This window comes from Pipistrellus kuhlii, unplaced genomic scaffold (assembly GCF_014108245.1).
Source record: "Pipistrellus kuhlii isolate mPipKuh1 unplaced genomic scaffold, mPipKuh1.p scaffold_m20_p_8, whole genome shotgun sequence".
In the NCBI taxonomy this organism is placed as follows: domain Eukaryota; kingdom Metazoa; phylum Chordata; class Mammalia; order Chiroptera; family Vespertilionidae; genus Pipistrellus; species Pipistrellus kuhlii.
In genome coordinates, this window is record NW_023425584.1 from 20206625 (window position 1) to 20225632 (window position 19008).

A 19008-nucleotide genomic window follows, 5' to 3' on the forward strand; every position below is an offset into this window, starting at 1 on the left:
GCCTTAGGAAGGATAAGGTTGAGAAAGTATTTTCTAAAACTAGTTAGTTCTTGTTAACTTTCAAATCTATGAAAAAAATATAATAAAAAGCAAAAGATCTTTCAATGGCGTTCCAACAAAATGCAGCAGCCAAAACAAAAAAATAAATAAATAAAAGTTGAAAATGAGTAGGATATACAAACTGTGAGGTGAGATACTTACATGCTACTTAATATGGATCAAGTCAAGAATAATCCAAACCAGTTGGCAAGGAAAAAAAAAAATAAGCTGGTATCCAACAGCATTAGGCTTATGTTGATTTGTTTTCTCCATTGAATTGTGCATCATTTTTATGTAATCTGCTCTTTTATAAATGTTTATTTGTAATATGATAGGTAGAAACCTTAGAGAGAGTGAATCTAATTTTCATTCACTCCCTTTCTTAGAGTGATAGAATATCAAGATGAATATTTATTTAGAAAACCTTAAAAAGATTATTACTTCCTTGCAAAATCTGAGAGGTTTGTACCTATTTCTTGATGCTTTGGTTTAGTATTCTTGTGTTTTTCTTTGTGTTTTAAAAACTACTATCTGATGTGGGATAAGTTTACACAAACACATAAATTATTCTAGACTTGGGAATCTGTATATCAATAAACATATTTTGTGATGACATATATTACTACAATATAACCTACAATAATGCTTCCCTTTAGACCTCTCTTCAACTGTGTGACCTTCATTTTTCCCTTTCAGCCAAGAAAACATGAACATAAAGTGAGACCTGAGTAGCTGGATTGTGCTTCAAACCCACTGGGAGACCATCATAAAATCTCACTTCCTTTGAGACTCAAATCCCATCACCTTCAAAATGAAGTGTTTTAGAACAGATGCTCGTTAGGACCTTTTAAAAACTTTGAATTCTCTCCCTTTTTAAATAATACATATTACTTAGAACACTTTAAAAGAGAATCCTAATTACCTCCTAATGAGAAGATATTTGTGTTTGGAGGAGCAGTGGGTGTGCTCCAAACTTCCTGGTTTTAACAATCTAGGGATACCGACACAGAAGTCACCTATAATCATAGCAAGGTAATAAAATCAATGCGCAATAATTCCCATAAGAGAAACAATGATAATTTCAGTTTATAAGCTGTGATTCACCCTAGGAAATTCTTTTGTGAGCAACCCACTGACAGTTAAATTATGGGGCAGAAATTGAGCCATCACAGTAAACCTGTCCTATTCAACATAATCATGTCCAATGACCCCATCAAAAACAATTACCCCGGCCACAGAGAGGATGAGGGAAAAGTAGCCGAGATGTGATGAAAGACAAGGGGAAAGAACTCTGTTTACGGAGTAGTAAGATGCTGACTATCACATGGTGACCCAAGGTTTCAGACTGAAGTTTAACCGCCACTAAAGAACTGCTTTTCAAATTTCAGTGAGTATTGAACAAATTGTTGACAGCTCTGAATGCTTCATGCTTTATTGAAACACTCAATACCCTATGAAAGTTGAGATATTTGCTTCATTGAATAGCAATATGAAATGAAAGGTCAGGTCTTGACTACCATTAACTGGATCTGTGTTTCCCTTGGGAAAACATATGCCCTATAATCTACAAGAATTGTATGCTTGTATTAGCACATAAAGGTGTAAAGGTGCAAGACATAGAATCCCAAACCAACAGGAAAGCAGAATTGAGATCATTTATTCAACCTCCTCATTTTGCTGCCAAAAAAAATTGAGGCCCAGAGAGAAGAGATGACTGGCTCGGTTTCACACACAGGAGCATGACAGAGCTCAGACTAAAACTCTGGCGCTCTGACTCCTCAACAAAAGGTTAGTCATCGATAATTTTAATTATTTAGCAAAGTAACTGCTATCATTTTTACGGAAAATAGGTTTACTAGCCTTCATGATTTAAGAAATCCAGGCTGAATTACCTACAATGCCTATTCTATTAACAAAATGAGTGTCATTTGTATGCTAGATGGAAAATTAAATCATCTAATAATTTTTAAAAACTTAATTGTGGGTGTATTTTTGAAACCACAAGCTCAATATTTGTTTGAGATTTTCATGTAACAGAAGCAAGACTTTTATAAATGGGATTATACATAAAATATACTAGTGAATATATTGTTCAAAAGACTCTATAATTATTGTTATTTTATTATTTTTTAACTTAGAATTTCATTTTTAGTTTGTAACAAAACTTTGAAACTTGATTTCCCCCCAAAACATCAACTGTAAGAACCTGTTAATAAAGGCCTTAAATAATAAAAATTTATTTTTTAAAGTTATTCCTAATTTATATTGTTATATTTTTTATAATTATTCAAAGCAAGGTTATACGAAAGCCTGATGAAAATTAAGTGGAATTTAATTTGCCTAAACTTTCTGACTTACACTCTTTTTTTCTTTTTTTCTTCTTTTTTTTTTTTTTTTTTTTAAGCAAAGAGGAAAATTGCGTATTTTGAGCTTTAGGTGAGAAATGCTGTTTTAAGAATGAATTTAATTATTAATATACTAGGAATTGTCAACCTGGGGAATTGTGAAATTAATGGAAATGCTAATGTGATAATGAAGGACAATGGCATTATTAAATTACCTCAAATGTTTAAGCATATGTTTATTAATATTTATAGCCACAAGAACTAAATTGCGTTGGTGAGTAATTTACCTTTTCAGCACTTCGTCGAATTCTGGTTTCATCTTGTCGCTTTCTATTTTCTTCAGCTTCTTTTAAGCTGCAAAGAATGAAAACACTTGGTCAGTTTATAGCTTGATCCTATTTTTAGTGTTCAGTTCTGTGTTAAGTTACTTTTATATCTTTTGCCCTGACTTGTTAAACTGATCCACTTACATTAGACCAACTTTTGTCTGTCTTGAATGTCTGAGCCTGAAAATTACAACAGATAAGAAAGGGTAAGGAAGGGTGTGAAACTGACTCACTCCCAGTCAATTAGAAGCTTTGTTCTGTGCAGCTTGATGGGTGTGACTCCTTGATTGACAAACTATTGTCAGGAGAATTCCATTTAACAGGTAGAACCAAGAGCATTAAAATAATGCTGTGACGAGGTGAAACCAAACTGAGTATTGGAAATATTGTCGTTCACACCCTATGTATAGCTTTCTATACCTCGTAAAGTACTTTGTTTGCCTTTATGTAAAAGCATCATTGTTAATAAGAGCTACACGAAACTGAACTTCTAAATCCTTTTATATCACCTATTATTTAATTGCAGTCTCTTCCTACATTATTATTTTAGTTCTACAGAGAAAAAAAACAGGAGTTAGGGAGGTCAAATTCTCCTTTTTGGCTAGTGCATAAAGAGAAAATGAAAGTTGCAGAATCAGCGCAGGTTTGAACACTAAAGGCACATATCTCCTAGTTCTAAACAGGTGAAAATTTGGCTGAATTCCAGTCTAAAAACCAGTTATAATCACTATATTGTAAACCTGTTAAGACATGCCCTTGAATCCTACAACAGTACACTGTAATTTTCAAAGGCAGGTGTGAAGTTTACTAATCTGTAAATCTTTCTCTGTTCAGCTTTTAAAGATCCCAGAGGATGTATACAAAGCACTTTAAGGCTTGCCATCATATAGATTAGAGTCTATATCTTGTTGAACATCCAGAATATTAAAGACTCATTGGATCGTGTTCATACCTGGGTTTCATTGCTCAGAACCATGTCAGGCACCCAAGGAAAGATTAATCTAACAATTCTTCCCTTTCATAAATTCCACCTTTTATACTAATAATAAATTCAGCCACATGACATTGCTGTCATTATTATTATTTTAAATTAGAATCTCATTGTAATAAGAGTTTCTATACCTGTCCCCCCAAAAAAACAATGCATGTCAAATGACTGAACGAGGTTATTCCATAGGAAAGTGCTTTTTAATTTTAAAAATGTTATGTCTTATAAGACATTGTGCATTTTCAAATCATTATAATGGAACAAATTAAGACTTGAATTTAATAACTAACATAACCACCTTATCCACTCCTTTTAAGAAACTTTAGCAAATGAAATGAACTAAAAAGAGAAAAGCCACTCTGGGAGCAAAGACCATTTGCCTTATGAAAACAAAAGATTGCATGCTTCGCAATAAGGACTTGATCTCTCTGAGGAGTGGTGCCTAGGACAGTCACCAAAGACATCCTCATCAAGCCTGATTGGGGATGGAGATACTCACAACAGCTCAGCACACATCGCACACTTATTGCCATGCGTCCTTCCATCAGGGCCACGAACTGGATCATTTTCCCTCGTGCATCCAAGTCTTCCATCCCTCACATAAGGCCGAAAAGCACTGCACAAATCCTAGAACAGGGGAAGAAATGTGATGTTTGCCACCTTGATTGTAATGCTTACAACGCTGCTTTCAGAAACTTTATAGAACTCAGTGCCTCTCTGTCAAGTGCATACTAGTCACCTAGAGCAGTCTGAGACGTGTAGAAGTAGCTCCATAAAATTCATGTGGTGAAGTATGGAACTCATTTACTTATTAATTCATTTATTAGTCAACATGGATAAACTACTGTGTGCTAGAACTAAGGTAGAACACAGTCCTTGTCCTCAGCTTGCTCACAATCTACTGGGTGACACAGACAAAGAGAGGTTTAAAATGCAACCTAAAAGTCTTGGTGAGGGTAATCACCAGTGCCTCTAAGAAGGGCACCAAAACTTGACTTAGAAAAGTCACTCAGCAAGAACAAGTCAACTGTGATATAGTGAGATGTTCACTTCCTTCTTCTAACATCAAAGGCTCACAGAATTTTAGCATAAAAAGAAGCTAGTTAATCCAAATCTCATTTTCAGATATTGGAAACACTGGAACAGAAAGGTTAAGGGATTTGCCCAAGGCCTCCTGACACCAAGTGACAATGCTGGGATTTCAATTTAGGTAACTGACGGGAGTGTAGTGACCTTTACTACTATACAGGTAGTTCCCTTTTAACTCCCCCCTTCCCTCCTTGGCCCTCTCTCCCTCCCTCCCTCTCTCCCTCCCTCTCTCCCTCCCTCCCTCCCTCCCTCCTTCCCTCCCTCCTTCCCTCCTTCCCTTCCTCCCTCCCTCCTTCTCTCCTTCCCTCCCTTTCTCTTTCCCTCTTTTCATAGAAAGCTAAAATAGAGCTGAAAGGTCTAACTATCTACTAAAGTAACCTAGTCTAGCTTCAAAAACTATCAATTGCTTTTCATCAAACAAGCAGTATCCCAGTTCAAGCACAGCAATAATTACTTCTCTCCAACCACCCCACCAACGAAGAAGGAGGAGCAAAGAGCCTTCTTCCTCTTCGAAGTCAGTGCCCCAGCCCCAGTGTTCCCACCATGCTGACATGGGTGCTCACCTGCTCTGGAGTACTGCTTTCACACTCCCCTTCGTTTTTTATGCCAACTTGGGACCTGGTTTTACTGGAATTGAAAGTTCATAAACATAGTTTAGTATCACAGAACTTCTCATAATTTGAGTGTTAACTTATCTTCATTGTGTTGTGATTCTTTGCTCTTGAAAACAGGCATCACATTGCATTATTTTCTTTACTTACTCTAAGGAGAGCCTAGGTTTATAACTTGGAATCAAAGAAATGGAATCACATTGATGGGACAGTAAGATGCACACCTATAAATGTTAGTTCCAGATCTGTTTTGCTATGTCTAGAGGGGGCCCTATCAGAAGTGTGGGAAAAAGTAAAACTTGTAACTAGATATTAGATGCCTCCCAAGAAACCTTGTTGTTGATGTTACTGGTTTTAATAAATAAATTCAAGGTGACAGTATCTAGCATTCCATTATACTATCCTTCATTTGGGTTATGCTAACTAACATTCTGTTTTTCACAGGAAGATTATAAAGTCCTAATAATTAATTTTGTTCCATCTAATAGAGCTTTAAAGCATATCTGAAAACATAGAACCATAAATATAGAACACATTTCCTACTTCCTATAAAGACAAGGCAGCTTACACCTACAGTATTTGTATAACAACAAAAATCCAATAGAAATAAGAAAAGTAAAAACTTAGTAGTTAAAGTGATAAGAAAAGCTATATATATATATATATATATATATATATATATATATATATATATATATAATCAGCTGAAGGAAACAAAAATATTAAATTTCAGAGTCTTCTTGTAGACCAAGCTAAGAAATGCAATGAGCAGAATGACTCACTGCACAGTACAGGAAGCATACCAGAAATGATGGGAGAAATACTTACACCTGAACCAGAGATTTAAAGAATCTACCACAGGATTCCCCACCTAAATCAGAGTATAATAGAAACAAAATGTGCAGGGTGCTCACAGCAGTTATAAAACACATATCTAATAAAAACCAGTATGTTCTTTCCATGTCTGTTTTTGCTTTCTGTTTCTCTATGTTGTCCCTTGGTAAGAGTTGAAGATATAATTTTTAGGGTGTATTTCTGAAAATGCAGTCATATGAGGGATTAGAGTGACTTAATCCAGAGGTGCCTTGGTAAAGCTTGCAGAACCTTGAAGACTAAATATCTTTCATAGTCTTTACCAGTCTTCTCAGACATTGTTTGTTATATTTTCAAAAACTGAAGAGCAGACAATTAAAGATTGAGGTCACAAACCAGAACCTGCAAAGCAAGTATGCTATCTTGTTAGTTAAATACAATCAATAACCAAACCTGGTATTGAGGGTGGAGAAGCAACAAATGGGACAAAATATAGGACAGCAAGATGCTTTATTGATGTGGTGAAGATTGAAGAGATGAAAAGAATTTCAACATTAAGAGTCCCAATTACCTACTCTAATACTATAAATTACTGAGAACTTAATATAAGTTGATGATTAAATAATTCTCTGTGGAACAGAATACAGTCAGAAATAGATAAATAGAAAATAGATGAATTATGTAGTATATTGTTTGTATGCTTATTATATATAATATATGTATATGTATATATATATGTATAGATATAAGCTTCTATCCCTGCTTCATAGACACAGTGATAACCATCTGATAAATAGCACACAAAAGTGCTTTGTAAAATATAAAGTTATAAATACTGTTCTTTAAGAGCAGTAAAAGAAGTGGTTCTAATACTTTATAGATGACTAATTCCCACAAGATGAATCATTAAAGACCATAAGAAAAAATGTGTCATGTAATTACACAGAGAACATGCTGTAGGGAAAAAGACTGCTTCAGAGAATACTCACACGTTCTCAGCACACAGGGCACATCTGTTGCTGTAAGTTTTCCCATCTGTGCCACACACAGCTGCATTATCAAAGTTACAGATAAAATCCCCATCTCTTTCACCTGTCCTGAAATCTTCGCAATTCAACTGCAAGAGATGTGGTTAAAGAAAATAAAAATATTAAGAGAGAAAATATTCCTTAGGAACTTAATTAGGTTACTGGGTTTTTAAAAAATATATATATTTTTATTGATTTCAGAGAGAAAGGAAAAGGGAGAGAGATAGAAACATCATTGATTGGCTGCCTTCTGAACACCCCCATAGGGGATTGAGCACTCAACCCAGTCATGCGCCCTTGACCAAATCAAACTGTGAACTCATCGGTCCACAGGCCTATACTCTATCCACTGAGCCAAACCAGCTAGGGCATAGGTTACTATGTTAAGCCCACAACAATATAACTCACTGGAGAAGGAAAACATATTAAGGAGACCACACTGAGATAATAAAATCAGGGATAATAAACATGGTTCAAGAAAAGGGGTATAATTAGATTAGAGAAGAATTTCAGTATAATTTTAGCTCCTTGCTGTCTGTGTAAGATACCAAATCACCTCTCTGAAACTTAGGACTGTTTGTCTATAAAATTCTACTTGCCTTCTTTACAGATTGGTATTGTAGATAATACATCTTCAAGCTCATTGTAAACTATAAGCTGTAATAAAGTTTCTGTTATTACCAGTTAGGCTAATGATCACAAGCCGGATTTTTTAGGTTCATAGTTCTAACTCTGCCACTTACAAGCTATGTGATATGGAAAAGTTACTTAATCTCTCTGTGCTTTAGTAACCTCATTTGAAAAATGCATACAGACTGCTCTCAGGACTATAAAGATATTTAAACCTGTTTGGTTCAGTGGATAGAGCATCGGCCTGCGGACTACAAGGTCCCAGGTTTGATTCCGGTCAAGGGCATGTACCCAGTGGGGGGTGTGCAGGAGGCAGCTGATCGATGTTACTAACTCTAACTCTCTATTCCTCTCTGTAAAAAAATTAATAAGATACATTTTTTAAAAAAAGAGAGATTTAAATGTATTAATACATGTGCAGCATCTAAAACTATGCCAAGTACATCATAACCATTTATTGTTGTTCTTGTCCCTGTTGTTTTCTCTACTGACAATTAAGCCAATAAATTTAAACATCTTTTAGAGATACTTGGAGAAGTCCCAAAATCATGACTCTAGTAATATGATATGTACTTAGGGACAAACTTGAACAGTGAGAAAAACAACTGCACTAGGTAATAACTGAAGACTAGTGTTTAACTCTCACATCAGCCACCCACCTACTTCACCTCTTTGAACTTCACTTTCCTCATCTGAAAAATGGAAATCCACACCCTATCCATATTACAGATTCATGTTGAAGATCAAATGAATATTTATGAAACATTATTTGGCAACTCACTATTGTGACATAAGCTAACTAAAAAATACACAGAGTTAACTTGAATTTACTTGCTTTCTAAAATCAATGAATAAAATGAGATTTATTTTTTATGATGTCACATTGAAAAACAAATTTTAATGTCAATATTGTCATAATAAAAATATTTAACTAGAGATATGAGACATTTAAAATATAGACCTGAACCTAGTATGTCATACAATAGAAAAAATAAAAGTAGGATAAATACAAATATAGAATGAATTTGTAAAACAGAAGATTACATTGAGAAACAAAGAAGCCAACAAAGAGGGAAAAATTAAAATAGAAAAGAAAAGCTATAGGACATACCCCACTATTCATGTCGTGTTTAGAAAAAGGTAAAAAAAAATAGAGTGAAAATAGGATAAATAATGGCCATATGTGTTACTTTCATCCATTCAGTTTTTTATTTTTCCTTAAAAGACATTACACACTCACATGCTCTAGGCATTCCATAGATGTGGCATAGACTGTCACATCACCACAGCGGGGGTGGGGGGTGGGGGGGTGGGGGGGAGGGGGTGATAAAAAGAATGAAAAGAAAAATAAACAACAAAAGAAAAGAAATATGTGCTCTAAGAAACTTACATTCTAGTGGGAAGAAATAGACAATAAATACAAATGATTTTAAATTATAGTAAGTGCTATGAAAACTATACTGAACAATATGATAGCACCTAGAAGAATGGCTATTTTAAATATAGTCTCAAGAAAGATCTCTCAGCAATGATAACATTTGAGGTGATATGAGATTAATGACAAGGAGCTGGCCATTAAAGATCTGAGGGAAAACCATTCTAGGCATAGAGAACTCTTATTGCAAAGTATTTTTGGTAGGAACTAGATTGTTCTCTTCACTGGACAGAAAGGAGAGGAGGATGGGTGGAGTATAAGAAAACAACAGGGGCTTTGCCAGTGCGGCTCAATGATTGAGCATTGACCTATGAACCAGGAGGTCACAGTTAGATTCCTGGTCAGGGCACATGCCCGGGTTGTGGCTTGATTTCTAGTAGGGCCTGTGCAATAGGTAGCTGATCAATAATTCTCTCTCATCATTGATGTTTCTATCTCTCTACCTCTCTCCCTTCATCTCTGAAATCAATAAAAACATATTCAAAACAAAACAAAACAAACAAAAAAACCAACAGGAAGCTGCTGATTTTCCCTGAATATCATTTTGTTGAAACTATGGAAGCCTCAGCAATGTGAATCAAAGTTATTAATTTCCACAATCACTGCTATTCCTCTTCAACAGAAAAATCAACCACAGCATACTAGGTCACAGGTGTTAGCAGAGTGATGACAGGGCAGGTCAAAGCCCAGCTGGGAGGTGATGAGAACAGGTGCAAGCATTTACTACTCCACCTCCTCCTCCTCCTCCAAACCCCAAGGGCTGGTGGAGCACAGCCTACAGAGAACACCTCTTCCTAATGCTGACAATTGCTGAGAGCTGACAGACGGATTCCTGACCTGGTGGAGTGGCGGTGATCCAGAGTGTGCAACCCTGGCTCCAGAACCTTCAGCTGTGGGCCTTCCCTTTTCCCGTCCTTACCCTTACACTCATTGGAGAGGAAGCCACTAAAGCCTGACCTTCAATATTATCTAACACACTGTAGCAGGAAAAAACACACAACTAAAGCCATCAAGGAATATTATAGTAATAAATCTGTATATTTGGGAAGTAAAACAACATAAAAGATATAGTAATATGAACAGAATAAGTATCAACTGAAGCAGTATTATTGGAATGCATAGAAGAATAATTTACTGAGAACATAACTTTGCTTCAGAGAGATGAGGGAAGATAATGCAATATAAAGCAAGAAACAAAGAAGTTACAAAGGAAGAAAAAAGTGAAAGCTTTAGGTATGAAAAATATTTAAATGTAAATAAGTAAGCCAATATAAAGAATAAAAATAGGATAGGTACAAATACATAATGAATTTATGAACCAGAAGAATCAGATTAGGAAATTCACATAGAAGACCTTAAAAAAACACCCACCTAATTTAAAATAGAAAATAATCTATAAAAACAAAGAATAAATTTAGAAGTCTTCAAGAAGAGGTAAAAATATACAGGAAGAATATCTGAAGAAACAGGGGACATCGCTAGAATTTGTGAAAAGTTAAAGAAGAAAAGTAGCCATAGCAACTCAAATCTATAATCTGGGCCATAATAAAACTGTGGAAGTTAGGGGATTTTAACAAAATGAACTGAGAGCAGACTAACACATTAAGGAATAAAGAAATATTAACAGTAAACATGGACTTTAGCAATTCTGATAAATTATAATTATAGATATTTTATTTAGGGTAGTCATGAAAAGAACAACAAAAAGATATGTTACATTTAAGTCATCATCAAAGAAAACCCAAAGGAAAAAACTACTTCAAAAATAATTTGTAAAAAAAAAAGTGTAGTAACTAAAAATATGAAAAATTGTGAAAATCAACTCCTAGCAAAACAAGTAACAAAAATCATAAATTGACTAACCCCACAAATTAAAAGATGTGTGTTTAGATTTTAAGTATAGGAACAAAGAGTTATTGATCACAAGAGAAAAATTAAAAGAAAAAAGGCACTCAAATATCACAATAGGATAAAAAAGTTATATAGAAGGTAAAAATAAATGAGAGCAGAGCAACAATATTAATAATATATAGAATTGAGTCTAAAATGCATCCTAAGGGAAAAAAGGTACATTATATAAAGTAACACGAAGAAGGGGGAAAAATAAAATAATCAGCTTAAATTCACCTAATAATGTTGGTTCTTTCTAACCAACAGAATATAATAGAAAAATCAACAAGTGGAAGAAGAGATTTTGGCACACACTTCTCAGAAACTATAATATATTGGGGATTAACAAAAAAGCTGATATGGTAGATTTCTATATGACTTATAAAACAGAAAGAGAAAGATGAAAATAAAAATATATGCAATGTTTATTGGAAAAATATATCAACATTAGCTATACATAAAATAAAAGCATATTATTCACTAATTTTAAAAGTACTATTTCAATAATTTTAAGTAAATTTATGGAGTTATACAACCATCAATCACTATAACCTAATTTTACAATATTTCCATCATTCCAGAGGTTTCCCCTATACCCATTTATAGTTAATGCTAGCTCCCTGAACTTTCTGACTCTATAAATTTGCCTTTTCTGGATATTTCATACAAATGGGTTCATAAATATATCATTAGCTTCTTAAATTTTGCATAATATTTTAGGTTTATCTGTATTTTAACAGCATCAGTGGTACAATTCTTTTTAATTGCTGAATATTTCATTGTAAAAATATAGCTCATTTTGTTTATCCATGCATTAGTGGATATTTAGGTACTGTAGTTAGATTGTTTTCAGTTTGGGATTATTTAAAACAATGCTGCTATGAATATTCACATGCCTGACTGTGTGGGCATGTGTTTTCACTTCATTGGGGTAGATTTTTAGAACTGAATTTGCTAGGTCATCTTTAACATAACATCATATTAAACACATCAAATATTAGCATAACATCACAAAATAACATATGATATTAAACACAAATTCATGTTTAATTCTTTTAAAATTGCCAAACCGTGTTTCAGTGTTGCTGCACCCTTGTATATTCCTCTCAGCAATCTGGGAGTGTCCCAATTTCTCCACAATCTTAACAATATTCTGTATTTTCTATCTTTATGATTAGAGCCACTCTAGTGGTAATGTAACTATCTCACTGTGGTCTTAATGTACATTTCCCTAAGTAATAACAATGTGGAATATATTTTATGTGCTTATTAGCCATTAATAAACCTTTAGTGTAATGTTTATTTTAGTTGAGCTGCTCACCTTTTTATAATTGAGTTGTAAGAAGTCCTTATATACTGTGGATAGAAGTCTTTTACAATACATGATTTGTGAACATTTTCTTCCAGCCTATTATTTCCTTTGTAATTGTTTCAGTGATCTCATTTCAAACACAAAAGTTTCTAATTTTGATAAAGTCCAAATTATTAAGTTTATATTCATGAATCATGCTTTTGGTCTCAAATCTAAAAACACCCCTTCAAATTCCTTATTTTTTGTTAAGTTTTACTCAAAAAATTTTTTAGCTACAGCTCTTAAACTTGGGACCGTAATCCATTTTGAGTTAATTTTTCTGTATGGTATAAGGTAAGAATCTAAGTTTGTTTTTATGGTTATAGTTATTCAATTTTTTAAGCACTGTTAGGTCATTATAAATGTAAGGTATCTCAATTCTATTCCATTGATCTTCATGTCTGTCCTTATACCCAATACCACACTGTTTTCTCACCATTACTTTTTAATAAAGTTTTGAAGTCAGTTACTATTAAGTTTCCCAACATTTCTATATAAATACTAGGTTCAACTTGTGAATTTACACCCCAAAAATAGAATTAAAAATGTCTGCCAGAATCTTCACAGGAAATATGTTGTATTTGAAGATTAATTTGGGAGAATTACCACGGTCTACCTCATCATTTATTTAGCTCTTTCATTTCAATGTTTTGTAGTTTCTAATGTACAAGTCTTGCTTTTTTTTTTTTTTAAATATATTTTATTGATTTTGCACAGAGAGGAAGGGAGAGAGATAGAGAGTTAGAAACATCGATGAGAGAGAGTCATCGATCAGCTGCCTCTTGCACACCCCCCACTGGGGATATGCCCGCAACCAAGGTACATGCCCTTGACCGGAATCGAACCCGGGCCCTTCAGTCCCCAAGCCGACGCTCTATCCATTGAGCCAAACCGGTCTCGGCTTGCATTTTATTTTGACATATTCTATTATTTTGTGCTATTATGATTGAAATTAATAATTTGAATTTTGGATTATTGCTAGTATATAGAAATACACTAGAGTTTTGATCTTATATATGGAAACCTTGCCAAACTTACTTATTAGTTTTAGTAATTTTTCTTTTTGTGGATCTTTAGGGTTTTCTATATATAATGTCATGTCCCTATAATTAAAGACAGTTGCTTTCTTTTCAATCATGATGTCTCAAATTAACTAAGAAATTTGGCCTTACATTGCCTAGACCTTCTCAGTTCAAATTGAGTAGAAGTAGTGTGTTGAATAGAAATTGTAAGAGCAAACATCTTTGCTTTCTTCTCAATCTTAAGGTCAAAGTATTCACTTTCTAACCATTTAGTATAATGTAAGCTGTAGATTTTTACAGATGCTCTTTATTAGTTTATCTATTGTTAGTTTTCTTATGTAAATTTTTATCTTGCATGAGTGTTGGACTTTGTTAAGTGGTTTTTATTCATCTATTGAAATAATCATGTAGTTTATCCTTCATTCTATCAATATTGTGTATCAAATTTTCTGTTAAACCGAAGTTGCATTCCTAAAATAATTCCTACTTTGTCATGGTTTTCTTTTTTATATTCACTAATATATTGTTTAAAATATTTCCATCTCTGTTTATGAGGGATATTTGTCAGTTTCCCTTGTACTTGTGATATCTTCCTTTGGATTTTATATTGGAACTAGAGACCCGGTGCACAAAAATTCATGCCTTTGGGGGGATCCCTCAGCCCACCTGCCCCCTCTCACAGTCTGGGAACCCTTAGGGAATGTCCTATTGATGGCTTAGGCCTGCTCCCCTTCAGGAGGTGACTGGCCAATCAGGGGAAGGCATTGCCTCCATCACCTCCTTGTTGCTGCTGCCTCTGGCCTCCCTCTGTGGAAGGCAATCACGCCCATCAGGGGAAGGCGACTCCCCCATCATGCCACTGCTGCTGCCACTGCCAGCCACCACAGCTGCCTAAGCCTTGGCCTGGCCTTTGTAGTGCAGCAGCAGCCGCTGTGGCTTTGTCCGGAAGACATCTGGTCTAATTTGCATATTACCCTTTTATTATAGAATAACACTGGCTTCATTAGAATGAGCTGGTAAGGTTACCTACTCCTCTATTTCCTGAATGAGTCTGTAAAAGATTGGTATTATTTCTTCTTTCAATATCTGATGAAAATCACAAATGTAGTCATCTAGATGTAGTATTTTCTTATGGATTTAATTATTTTACTTACTAGAGGTCTATTTTAATCTTTTATTTCTTCTTGGGCCCATTTTTAATAATTTCTTTCTTTCTAGAAATTCATCCGCTTCATCTCAGCTGTCCACTTTTATGGCATAAATATGTTCCTAATATTCCATTATAATCTTTGTGATTTCTCTAAGATATATATTTACACTGTATATTTCATTCTTGATTTTGGAAATTTTTGTTTATTCTTTATTTTCTAGGTCATTTTGCCTAAAGGTTTGTCAGCTTGTTAATCTTTTTAAAGAACCAACTTTTAGACTTGATTTATTATTTTTAAAAAATTTCTTATGATTTGTACTTCATTAATTCCTGCTCTAATCTTTATGTTTCTTCTGCTTGCTTGGGGTTTCATTTGCTCTTTTTTTCCTCCATCTTTCTTAATATGGAAGCTCAGAATATTAAATTGTGACCCTTTATCCATGAATATGGAATCAATGATACAGAGGACTAAGTAATGAACTGAGCATCTCTGGATTTTGGTATCTGTGAAATCCGTCATGTATACCAACGTATAACTGTATACTACTTAAGCTAAAACCTCTTGAGTCTTAAATTACTGTGTTTTTGCTTATATTCAGTTCAAATTATGTGTTTTTTTTTTAATTGATTTCAGAGAAAGGGAGATGGAGAGCGAGATAGAGTCATCAATGATGAGAGAGATTTATCAATTGGCTGCCTCTTGCATGCCTCCTACTGGGGATTGAACCTACAAGCCAGGTATGTGCCCTGATGGGGAAATGAACTGTGACCTTCTGGTTCATAGGTTGATGTTAAATCACTGAGCAATACTGGCTGAGCTCAAATTGTTTTAACTTCTGTCATGTTGTTTCTTTGATCCTTCAGTTATTTGGAAATTTCCATAATTTATTTTTTGGGGGGTTTTGTATTTAATTCTGTTGTGATCAGACAACAAACTTTGTATAATTTTAATTACAATTAATTTATTGAGATATGTTTTATATCTTTTATATAATCTATCTGGAAGAATGTTCTACTGTTACTTGAAAAAAATGTACCTTCGGCAATCACTGGGGAAGCATTCTGTATTTTTCAATTTAAGTTCAATTAACTGATAGTGTTCAAGTATTGTATATCTTTGATGATATTATGTGTAGTTGTTTATCAGTTTATGAGAGTTGAGTATTAAAATTTCTAAACAATATTGTTGAATTGGCTATTTTTTAAATCCTATTTGGGGCTTATTGATATTCGTGATTGTTAAGATTTTTTTTTCATCAAATATGACACTATTTAGGTCATTACTTCTTCAAATAATTTTTTTTCCTGTCAGATCTATTTCTGATATTTCTATTGTATTCCTATTTGTATTGTCAGGCTTGCTGTTATCTCAAGGACTCCATGACTGTTCATTTTTCATCAATTTTTTCTCTGTACTTCCACTGTTAATTTTGGTTGATCTTTCTACAGGTTTATTAATTTTTTTATGCAATCTAAAAACTGCTTTTGAACTCTCTACTCAGTAGTTCACTTGAGTTACTTTTCAGCTCTAGAATTTCCAGTCCTATATATGTATATGTATATTATGTAAGTGGAAACCCATAAGTCTTAAGTTGTTGTTAGAACTATTGTCCTAATCTAAAATTTTTTTTCACTGAAAATCTCTATTTGTTTATTCATTTTTATTATTTTTAAGCATGGCTTTCTAGGTTTCTGCCCCTGTATCTGTATAACTTGTGGCAGACCAATTATTAGACACAGTTTGTGCTCAAATACCTCAAGCCAGTGAGGCCTCTATCCTGTGCAGATGGACCCGGTGTACACTGGGGAGGGCATTCAAAGATCAGGCCATTTTTGCATCTACTCCAGCATTTGTTTTACACTGGGACTTTGTGTGTGTGTTTTCTAAGGGTTTGTACACAGCCTTATCGTTAACCAGGACTATGTGAATTGCTTGGTCTCTATTTGCTCTCTGCCGCCAATGTGTGAGCACTCAGCCAGAAATACATTTGCCCCAACCATGCTACAGCCTTGGGCCACCTCCCCTTACTCTTAGTGAAAGTCATGACGTATACCGAAAACATCTCTGTGTATGACTGTAGCCTACTGCCCAAAATTAGGTAAGCTCCCTTTAACAATGGCAGTGCTGACCCCTATATCCTACCCTGCTTTGGTAGATCCTCCACAGCAAAGAAGCAACAGAGATAAGATGTATTCCTTAAGCAAGAGCATTGCAGACTCCCATTGTTGTAATCCAAAGGTTAGCAGTTTTTTTTAGCATAAACGCTTGTCAGATTGACATAGGCTGCCGTTCTTCAGTTTCCAGAATGGTCATAATGATTGTTTTGTTCAATTTGTTTAGATTTATAGTTGCATTTTGGAGAAAATATTTGCTGATCTCTTTATTCAGCCATAACCTGAAATGTGACCACTCAGGGTAATTGTCTATTGATTGCTAAACCACATTAGAATAATTAAAAAGAGATAAATATAGTCTCATTTTACTTGTAAAAATAATTTCAAATTTCTAAATAAAATATTAACTTTCCAAATCCAATATTATATTTAACATACATTATGTTAATTAAGTATGATTTACCTTAAGAAAAGAATAATAGTTTATCATTAGCAAATTTATCAAGAATTTTAATTCATTAGACTGAAAGAAAAAGTCAGAAAATTATTTCAATAGTTTGAAGAGACTCATTTGATAATGACCAAAACATATTCATAAGATTAAGAAAAGAAGGAGACTTCCTAAACTTGCCACAGTTTATGGGAAAAGTAAATATTATACTTAATGGAGAAACTTTAGATGTTTTCCCTTAAAATAGGGGAGAGAGGGCAGTTTGATGTTTATTATAATCACTACTGTTTAATAACTGAACCCTTAGATTATGGCCAATAATATAAGGAAAGAAAAAGAAATAAAAAAGTGTTAAGATTAAAATGTCTATTATCTGCTAATACAGTGGTCAGCAAACTCATTAGTCAACAGAGCCACAGTTTGCTGACCACTGTGCTAGTATATGCAGATAATGTAAGCAACTACGAAGAAAAAATAGAATTAATAAATAAGTTATAAGAATTAACAGAAGGTATTATAAAGTTGTTCAATATAAGATCAATCTATAGAAATCAATAGAATTTGTCTATACCGACATTAACTAGATAGAAATACCATAATAATAAAATAGCAATTAAAGTAGCAAAACACTTAAAAATTTCCTAGATATTAGCAAAAAATATAAACTTTCCTGCAGAGAATACTTTTAAATCTCATAAAATACACAAAAGTTAGAAATTAAGGATAAAGTATTATGTACTCTTGATTTGAGCAAGTTAATATTCTAAAAAGTGTATTTTACTCAAACTAACTTATATGTATCTTAATCACATTGGTTCCTATGCTCAAGTCGGGGGCTTTCATAAATTTAGTGATATTTTTATTTATAATAATTATATAAACAAACAACCTATGCATAGGTAAATCACATTTGAAAAAAGTGAACTAAGACAGAAAGCTTGCCTTATTAGTTATTAAAGCAATAAACTAATCTGAACAGAATTGAGAACTCAGAAACACAAATATACACATATGAGCTTAGTAGCCTATAAACTTGTCAACCTAAATCAATGAGAAACACTGAATCAATCAATCAGTCAATTAATTAAAAACAAGTCTAGCATGACTGAATATGTTAGAGGTTACAAATTATGAAGAATTTGACTAGGATGATAGAAATGAAAAGGGTGAAATGGAATCAAATTGGGATAAAGTATTTTAGAGAATGCCAAGAAGACTTATTTATGAATTGGATATTAGGGTTGGGAGGTGAAAAAGAATTTCTTCTTCATCCTAGTGAAGAAGAAATTGACAGTGCAAGAGAGAGAGGATGTCTGTAGGAGGAAAATACTTAAACAGGTAGAGTACCTTATTCTGAGAGTGAGTACCAATGCTAATTTTTGAGGGGAGAAGTCAAATCAGAAAAAGTGGGCAGATTTTTCTCTTTTACAGTGGAGGGAGAAATAACAAAAACAAACACAGTGTAATTGTATGAATTCATTCAAACACTTAAAATAAAATCAACACAGATGGCCAAACATTAATTGTCTTGATTTATAAGTAAGTAGTTTCCTAGAGAGCCAAACATGTAACTTTAAGAACTTTACCTAGAAGTAAAAATTTTAACCCGGGCATAAAATGTTAACATTCTTAAAATTCTGTTATTTTATTTCTCAAAAATTCTATTTGATGAAAATTCAATAAATGTGCGCCTATATATGAAAACATCTGACTTGTAATATTTTT

The 19008-nt window shown here is 33.7% G+C and overlaps 1 protein-coding gene across 11 annotated transcripts in view; it reads right to left on the minus strand.

The window, feature by feature from the left end:
- The window catches only part of SPINK5 (serine peptidase inhibitor Kazal type 5), a 69565-nt gene that overhangs the window by 40827 nt on the left and 9730 nt on the right, over positions 1-19008 (minus strand). For all 11 annotated transcript variants that reach the window (XR_006740739.1, XM_045576956.1, XM_045576953.1 and 8 more), the window contains exons 5-8: positions 7201-7328; positions 5351-5414; positions 4198-4325; positions 2672-2738 (exon numbers count right to left, since the gene is read on the minus strand). Coding sequence is in view for 10 of the 11 variants with exons in the window: in XM_045576956.1 (XP_045432912.1) it covers positions 2672-2738; positions 4198-4325; positions 5351-5414; positions 7201-7328 (387 nt within the window). In the remaining variant the exon portion in view is untranslated. The remainder of the gene's footprint in view (positions 1-2671; positions 2739-4197; positions 4326-5350; positions 5415-7200; positions 7329-19008) is intronic.